The following is a 9968-nucleotide window of genomic DNA, read 5'->3' as shown; positions in this document are numbered from 1 at the left end:
CGAAATTATACCAAATAAACCACAATTCATTCATAATACCGTGAATATATAGTTTCACAGACATATTGCTGCATTTTTTTCTGGTTTGTGCGAAATCGTGAAGAATAATATAAAACCAGTCTGCACACCACCAAGGTGAATTACTTTAGTCTTTGACTCTTGGTTGACAGTGTTGGGGGATGGGTAATGTATTGATGCTCGAGTGCCTAATCAACACAAATTTGTTCCTATTTGTCTTTGTTACTTCTTTTTAATATTTTTTAGTATATATATTGTTTTATATTTGTATAGTTTTAAATGATTTGTGTTGTTCCAAATGTCTGAATAAAAATGACAGTTAGTGCAGAATGGTGTTTTTGGGGGGGGGTTCGCCCAGGGAGCCATACAAGCTAGAACCGCCACTGACTACATACAGTAGCGCACTGATGTGAATCACACTGCTGCTCTCTCATTTAACTATTTGCACATTACTGATTGTGGTTGTTGTGGATGGCTGTTTCAAATCTAAATGTGTTTTTGAACACAATAATTGTTGAATTCAAGAAGTTTAAGCTGCCTGTCAATCATTGTTTTTGACACCAGTGGACAGCCAGTGAAAAAACGCGCTCTTGCAACAGCTGCATAGTGCGGTTCCAAGCCTATGGAATAAAAATGGGGCTTTTCATGCTCTATCTAATTCATGCTGATCGAAATAATAATGGACTCATGCTCAAACTTGCACACTTTTGATAGACTTAAAAGAGCAATCCGTAATTGCTACATACATTTTTAGACTTATAAATTATATATATATATATATATATATGTGTATATGTATATATATGTATATATATATATATGTATATATATGTATATATATATACTTATATATATACTTATATATACATATATGCTTGTTTTATAAAATATAAGCTTGTTTTATTCCAATGTTTGTAAACATTATAAATGTAAACAAGCACTGTATAGCCTCATAACATGGTTAAAACAATACTTTTTATATCATGGATGGTCAGTCCTATTAATCTGAAAGTGGTTACATTTCTCCAGGCCCATCTCTCAGCTTTTTACTAAAACAGAGGCGGTATAATCGTTTTGTTATTGTTTCATCTGTGGATTTGCCCTCTAAACAGCTGCATATTATCAAGATATCAAAGTGTCACCAACAAAAAGGTAAACAATAGGCCTCTAGCAAATGCAGCATTTGGCATTCTTTTTTCACATGTAAATAGCACTTTTCAGTAGTGCTCAAAGCATGCCATTCCATGAGCACAGCATTTATTTTTCAACTTGAATCAATGAGCCCAATCAGTACTCCATAACAACAAAATCACAAACAACAGAGTAGGGCTGGCTAATAAGTCCTTAGTTTTGGGGTCATGCTCATGTAAAACAACTTGGCTAATCTATACTTACATATTTCCAAGTCCTATTCTTGAAGATCAAGGGTTATAACATTTTTTGGAAGGACTGGAATACTGATAGACTTTGGATTTTAATGTAAAGATTAATCATATTATTTAATCGTATTATTATATGTAGTAGAAAGCGATGGGTTAGAAGAAGCCTACTGTACATAACCAACCCATAAAGTAAAATGTGACATCCATATATGGCCAGCTATGTAAACTTTAACATTGATGTATCCTGCAATAGATGACATTCAATTGGCAACATACATCTTTGTCTTCTAATGCCTCTTAAGGGGAAAGTAATGTAATTACGTTACTGAGTTTGGGTAATCCAAAAGTTACGTTACTGATTACAATTTTGGACAGGTAACTAGTAACTGTAACAGATTACATCTAGAAAGTAACCTACCCAACCCTGTGTACACTTACAGTTTGTGTCACAGTAAAGGCCTTATGTCTCCACAGGTGACAAGGGGCTTTATGCAAGTAAGAGCGCCAAAGCCCTTATTCTGGGTCTAATGATGTGAGACCCTCAATAAGTATTGTGGTAAAAATAAGAAAATAAAAATGATTTCCTACTAAGCAGAAGACAAATTGATTCGACTGAGTATGTGTATTCAAAGCAAGCAAGTACAATTGAAGGAAAGTAACTTATTTTAAGTTGCAATGCCTCAAGAGTATGTGACAGAGGTTGGCAGGTGACAGTGACAGAAAAGAGGATTGCTGGATGTGAACTATTGTTAGAGCCCATTCTGAAGAGGAGATGGTAAACGATAACAAACATGCCTTCAAGTGAGACACACACCTACACAATACACCAAGTGTGTGTGTGTGTGTGTGTGTGTGTGTGTGTGTGTGTGTGTGTGTGTGTGTGTGTGTGTGTGTGTGTGTGTGTGTGTGTGTGTGTGTGTGTGTGTGTGTGTGAGAAAGCAAAAGAGATGTGGGGGTCTTGATATGGACTTTGGACATGTGTTTCTACCATCGAGGAGCAGGTCTCATGCATGTTTTTCTCCCCGGGGCTAAATCAAAGCTTTTTATTCAGAGGTGAATATAACCACACTGTGCCGCTCAAAGGTTTTACCAGCAAAGCACAGTTCTCTGTTAACCCATAAGTTAACCTTTCGCTTTGTTTTATTTGAAAAACAACTGCTTTCTTCTTCTTTCAACTCTTACTTTTCATCACTGCTCAAAGTACAACAGAAAGGACAAACCACCCATAGCCACGGGAAGTAGGGGTGCTGAGGGTGCTGCAGCACCCCTGAAAAATCGTGATATAAAATATATATACAGTGCATTCAGAGCGTGTTCTACAGTTTGTTAGATCACAGCCTTATTATAAAATGTATTAAATTAATAATGAGGGTAGCTGAGCAAGACAAAATACTTATGTGCTTTTGAACGGGGTATGAATCAACTGTTTCCGGTGAGTATCAAGAATGGTCCACCACCCAAAGGACATCTAGCCAACTTGACACAACTGTGGAAAGTATTGGAGTCAACATGGGCCAGCATCCCTGTAGAACTCTTTGACACCTTGTCAATATTAGGAAGGTGTTCCTAATGTTTGGTATACTCAGCGTATATAAATGGTTTGTATAGACAATATGGACAGATATGAATAGATAAGGTGTGTACAGCTGTAGTTATATAGGATGAGCCATGACAGACGACAGTATACTCATAAACAGTGGGTAAAACAGTATGTAAACATTATTAAAGTGACCAGTGTTCAACGACTCTATTTACAGTGCATTCAGGAAGTATTCAGACCCATTACATTTTTGCACATTTTGCTACATTATAGCCTTATTCTAAAATTGATTAAATCGTTTTTTTTTATTCATTAAAAAAAAATGTCTAAGCAGTCTACACACAATAGCCCATGACAAAGTGAAAACAGTTTTTTTGAAAATGTGCAAATGTATAAAAAAACTAAAACAGAAATACCTTATTTACATAAGTATTCAGACCCTTTGCTATGAGACTCGAAATTGATCTCAGGTGCATCCTGTTTCCATTGATCAAATCAAATCAAACGTATTTATATAGCCCTTCTTACATCAGCTGATATCTCAAAGTGCTGTACAGAATCAAATCAAATCAAATCAAATGTATTTATATAGCCCTTCTTACATCAGCTGATATCTCAAAGTGCTGTACAGAAACCCAGCCTAAAACCCCAAACAGCAAGCAATGCAGGTGTAGAAGCACGGTGGCTAGGAAAAACTCCCTAGAAAGGCCAAAACCTAGGAAGAAACCTAGAGAGGAACCAGGCTATGAGGGGTGGCCAGTCCTCTTCTGGCTGTGCCGGGTGGAGATTATAACAGCACATGGCCTAGATGTTAAAATGTTCATAAATGACCAGCATGGTCAAATAATAATAATCATAGTAGTTGTCGAGGGTGCAACAAGTCAGTAACACAAGAGTGTCAGTTCGCTTTTTCATAGCCGATCTTTGAGAGTATCTCTACCGCTCCTGCTGTCTCTAGAGAGTTGAAAACAGCAGGTCTGGGACAGGTAGCACGTCCGGTGAATAGGTCAGGGTTCCAGCAGGTCTAGGACAGCAGGTCTGGGACAGGTAGCACGTCCGGTGAACAGGTCAGGGTTCCATAGCTGCAGGCAGAACAGTTGGAACTGGAGCAGCAGCACGGCCAGGTGAACTGGGGACAGCAAGGAGTCATCAAGCCAGGTAGTCCTGAGGCATGGTCCTAGGGCTCAGGTCCTCCGAGAGAGAGAAAGAAAGAAAGAAAGAAAGAAAGAAAGAAAGAAAGAAAGAAAGAAAGAAAGAAAGAAAGAAAGAAAGAAAGAAAGAAAGAATTAGAGAGAGCATATTTAACCTCTCTCGGGTATGTGGGACGAAATCGTCCCACCTAGTCAACAGCCAGTGAAATCGAGTGGCGCGATATTCAAAAACCTTAAAAATGCTATAACTTAAATTTCTCAAACATATGACTATTTTACACCATTTTAAAGACAAGACTCTCGTTAATCTAACCACATTGTCCGATTTCAAAAAGGCTTTACAACGAAAGCAAAACATTACATAATGTCAGGAGAGTACCCAGCCAGAAATAATCACACACCCATTTTTCAAGCTAGCATATAATGTCACAAAAACCAAAACCACAGCTAAATGCAGCACTAACCTTTGATGAGCTTCATCAGATGACACTCCTAGGACATTATGTTATACAATACATGCATGTTTTGTTCAATCAAGTTCATATTTATATCAAAAACCAGCTTTTTACATTAGCATGTGACGTTCAGAACTAGCAAACATACCGAAAACTTCCGGTGAATTTACTAAATTACTCACGATAAACGTTCACAAAAAACATAACAATTATTTTAAGAATTATAGATACAGAACTCCTTTATGCAATCGCGGTGTCAGATTTTAACCTCTATGTCCCACCTACTCAACAGCCAGTGTAATCCTGTGGCGCGATATTCAAATACCTTAGAAATGCTATTACTTCAATTTCTCAAACATATGACTATTTTACACCATTTTAAAGACAAGACTCTCGTTAATCTAACCACACTGTCCGATTTCAAAAAGGCTTTACAACTAAAGCAAAACATTAGATTATGTCAGCAGAGTACCCAGCCAGAAATAATCAGACACCCATTTTTCAAGCTAGCATATAATGTCACATAAACCCAAACCACAGCTAAATGCAGCACGAACCTTTGATGATCTTCATCAGATGACACTCCTAGGACATTATGTTATACAATACATGCATGTTTTGTTCAATCAAGTTCATATTTATATCAAAAACCAGCTTTTTACATTAGCATGTGACGTTCAGAACTAGCATACCCACCGCAAACTTCCGGTGAATTTACTAAATTACTCACGATAAACGTTGACAAAAAACATAACAATTATTTTAAGAATTATAGATACAGAACTCCTTTATGCAATCGCGGTGTCAGATTTTAAAATAGCTTTTCGGTGAAAGCACATTTTGCAATATTCTGAGTAGATAGCCCGGCCATCATGGCTAGCTATTTTGACACCCACCAAGTTTGGCACTCACCAAACTCAGATTTACTATAAGAAAAATTGGATTACCTTTGCTGTTCTTCGTCAGAATGCACTCCCAGGACTTCTACTTCAACAACAAATGTTGTTTTGGTTAGAAATAATCCATAGTTATATCCAAATAGCTTCGTTTTGTTCGTGCGTTCAAGTCACTATCTGAAGGGTGACGCGCCGGCGCGTTTCGTGACAAAAAAAATTCTAAATATTCCATTACCGTACTTCGAAGCATGTCAAACGCTGTTTAAAATCAATTTTTATGCGATTTTTCTCGTAATATAGCGATAATATTCCAACCGGGAGACGTTGTATCCGTTCAAACACTGAAAGAAGAAAATGGAGTCATCACATGCACGCGCGCACCAGTGTCATTGTTCTCAGAAGTACCACTCTCCAAAACCCCTGCTGTTTTTCGCCCAGAGACTGCAGAGTTATCATTCCACGTTCTGGCGCCTTCCTAGAGCCAATGAAAGCCTTAGAAAATGTCACGTTACAGCAGAGATCCTGTATTTTCGATAAAGAGGCTACAGAAGGCCAAGAAATGGTCAGACAGGGCACTTCCCATATAGAATCTTCTCAGGTTTTGGCCTGCCATATGAGTTCTGTTATACTCACAGACACCATTAAAACAGTTTTAGAAACTTTAGGGTGTTTTCTATCCAAATCTACTAATTATATGCATATTCTAGTTTCTGGGCAGGAGTAATAACCAGATTAAATCGGGTACGTTTTTATCCGTCCGTGAAAATACTGCCCCCTATCCCAAACAGGTTAACCGGCATAATATCTATTGTCAAAATGAATACGCCACCGCAAAATGTCTGAAATTCAATACATGCCATAGATAATTTTGCCTTCAGGTATCAACATTTTTTAAAACAAATTATTTAATAAAATATTGAATTTCGCCTGAATACCACATTCATGAATGGCTAAAAAGGCAGTCAAAAAATAAATAAATAGGATTTGAAGTGTCTGTCCAATATCTAGGACATTTTTGGGTTTTCTTGGACATATATTTAACCCTTTATTTTGTTGGCACAAAACTACCTCCATATTTCCATTCGTTTGTATGGATTACCTTCAGAAGGATTGTACCATCGTGTTCGTGAGAATCTCCCCTTTCCATAGTGGGGTCATATTAGTTTGTAGCTCAAACGGTTCATACGCTACAGACAGAAGTTGCCATATCAGCTTTACCAACTTCAGACGAGTCCCGAGACACGTGTTGGAGACGTAGAGCAGGGCGACGTGCCTGGTAAAACATGAGGAGGATAAAGATAATTATTGTTTTATTATCTCACTTCATCAAATCAATCAACTGCATTATATGTAGTAATGCCTTTTGCATCAGCATTTGTCAAAAAGGGGTTTACAGTTGATGATTGAGATAACATTTTTATTTATAATCAAAATAAATGTATGTAATGTACTGGAAAGCCTAACTGGAAGGCATGGCTCTCACACAACTGCAGATCACGTGGCAGTGGAATTGAAGCCACAAACTTACGTTTACCTCATACGTTTTGCAGGTGATATGGAGCGCTCCAGGATTAACGGCAGAGTAATACAATTATGGGTCTATGATATAATGCATGAGCTCAAATGGTTTATGACTCCATTTTCGTTCCATTAAAGATGTACTGCAGCGGGGAGAAGAGATTTGGATAGATCCATTTGATTTGGATAGATCCATTGTCGCTCATGTAAGCAAACTACCTAAAACCAGCACTGCGGACAGCGCCATAAGTGCACGTGCGTAAAAAGGCACATCGTCCAATCCCTGCGGAGATGTTTAAATAAGACACGTCCCAGGTAGATCCTTTCAAGTCATACCCCACTTAACACACAGAGGAAGGGTCCCTTCATTTCCTCATGATGATATAACCGTTCACACAATATTAATGCTTTTACGCATTATGTTTCACTGATAAAACATGAATAATTTAGTTTTTTTATTCAAAACTTGATAATGGATACACGTATGAAAACATTTTTACTTTTGTTAGTTGCCATCTGGGATCGCGATTCGACCATTTCAAAGCGGATTTGGCATCTCGTAGGTTGTTGTGTGTGTTTCAGCAAGACGCAACAAGAACACTACCCATAACATTGTGAGAGAGACCAAGCTGCAGCAGGTGCGTCTCTACACTTGGGATACCCATAACATCCGAGGCAACTGTCAGGACATGAGATGGATTTTCTGAGCGGCAGCAGTGCGGGGCTGAGGTCGGAGATGCATGGGGAACAAACCGAGGAAGGTTCAGGATTATATCCTGTTTCTGACTTGAACTTCTCTTTCATGCTTAACGAAACGAACCAGTCCTTTGGAGAGTACGCTCACTTGTCTGATTTGGACAAAAGTGATTTATTCGGGGATGGATCCGCCGTCCTGAGAATAATAATCTCTGTGATTTACTCTGTGGTTTGTACCTTGGGGTTGATAGGAAACATCCTTGTCTTATACCTCATGAAGTCTAAACAAGTATGGAAGAAATCGTCCATTGACCTTTTCGTGACGAGTTTAGCGTTGACTGATTTCCAGTTTGTATTAACTCTTCCTTTTTGGGCAGTGGAGAACGCTTTGGACTTCACCTGGCTTTTTGGAAAAGCCATGTGCAAGATAGTGTCTTACGTGACAGCGATGAATATGTACGCAAGTGTGTTTTTCCTGACTTCTATGAGTGTGGCACGGTACTGGTCGGTTGCATCGGCTCTCAAGAGCAGGCGGCGCCGTCACCGCTGCTGCTCCGCGCGCTTTATGAGCATTGTCATATGGGTTGCTGCTATTTCCGCAGCTTTGCCCCATGCGGTGTTCTCCACAACGGCGACTGTCTCCAACGAGGAACTGTGCCTTGTTAAATTTCCAGACACTGTTGACGCACAATTCTGGCTTGGACTTTACCATAGCCAAAAAGTACTGATCGGGTTTCTAATCCCGTTGGGGATCATCTCCGTCTGCTACCTGCTGCTTTTGCGGTTCATCACATCCAGGAATGTGAACACCTCCAGCGCAAAGAGACGCTCCAAAGTAACAAGATCTGTGACTATAGTGGTTCTGTCATTCTTCCTCTGTTGGTTGCCGAACCAGGCACTAACGGCGTGGGGGATTCTCATAAAACTCAACGTTGTGCATTTCAGTTGGGCATATTACACCACGCAGGCATATGTATTCCCAGTGTCTGTCTGTTTGGCGCACTCTAACAGCTGTCTAAACCCCATATTGTATTGTCTAATGAGAAGAGAGTTCAGAAAGGCTTTGAAAAAACTTTTTTGGCAAATAACTTATCCATCCGTGACCAACATGAGACCATTTACGGCGACGACCAAGCCAGAGCAAGACGAGCATGGACACGCGTTGGTACCGTTAAGTCCGGCAGAGCCAGCTTTGGTTTTCTATCCACCTGGTGTTGTCATTTACAATGGGAGAAACAATATGCTCCCGAACAGTACGTAGCCTACCAAGCTGTCAACGGTGCCAAGTCGACGTGTTTGCATGTATTAATGTGTTGATCGATTTATTAATTAATTAAATATGTAAACATGTATTTATTTATTTCTATCAACACTATTTTTGTCAATTTTACGCATCAGTGAGAAGTGACATGCCCTGGACTGATTGAAGCCAAAACTTGCCTAGACAGATTCAGAAATGTGTTGTAGAGACCTTTTCCAATGCCATTCAATCATCTTCGAAATGTATTTCATAGATGCACATCATTCATGTGTAAAATCAGTCAGTCGGTTAATCTTATGTAAATTGTGGGCTTTAATGTATATGTGTGGCACATCAAAATAAAGACCTGGATCATCTTGACATACACAGCTTGATAGATTACAACTGTGATGTGGTAAATAAATCTTACACATGCTCCTTGGTTTTACATGACTTGCACTGCCTTTTTACAATTACTGTGATATATCTAACCGGTAGTAGGGATTGTATTCAGTTGTGCAGAATCTATTTAAGTTGTGCAAAGATGTTATAAGTCAGTAATTGAAGTGGAAACAAACAGTGGGCTATCTTAGCCTTTTCTCTCCCCCCCACATTTATTTGAATGTCCTGTCCTTCAATGTCTTTCAGAGTTCAATTTAGAGGCGCAGTGTGTGAGATAGTTATTTCACATCACTTGTAATCAGCACTATTATAAGAGCATACACCAGCAGTTAGTCCTTTATTCTGAGCTAATTGCTTCTAGGAAAAATTGGCATGCCAGAGGTGTGCAGTGACCTGTAAAATTGCTTGTGAAAGGTGGGGGGTTGACAGACATCTACTCACTCTGCACCAACTATAAAGAGCACTGCAAGGGGCACATCATTGACAATAACCCTCAGGGCAGACCGCATGACATACTGCATCTCTGTGCATGCATACCATGCAATAAACTGCACAATACATGCTTCTGTGTAAATCTCTTTCAGAGGTGTTACATTTCTTAATTTGTATTAATTACATTTCGATTTATGTGCTTGGCAGAATTCATCTGGAGCCACTTGGTTCACGGATT

The 9968-nt window shown here is 39.1% G+C and overlaps 1 protein-coding gene across 1 annotated transcript; it reads left to right on the top strand.

The window, feature by feature from the left end:
• Nucleotides 1–7654: 7654 nt before the first annotated feature.
• On the top strand, nt 7655–8991 carry LOC115148329 (relaxin-3 receptor 1-like). The gene has a single exon (XM_029690253.1). It carries the CDS (start codon nt 7655–7657, stop codon nt 8915–8917), a length of 1263 nt encoding a protein of 420 aa, XP_029546113.1. The 3' UTR covers nt 8918–8991.
• The last annotated feature ends 977 nt before the right edge of the window (nt 8992–9968 follow it).

Source organism: Salmo trutta, chromosome 15 (assembly GCF_901001165.1).
Source record: "Salmo trutta chromosome 15, fSalTru1.1, whole genome shotgun sequence".
Taxonomy (NCBI): domain Eukaryota; kingdom Metazoa; phylum Chordata; class Actinopteri; order Salmoniformes; family Salmonidae; genus Salmo; species Salmo trutta.
Note: the sequence above shows the minus strand (reverse complement) of the source record. Positions and strands in the feature narration are given on the sequence as shown.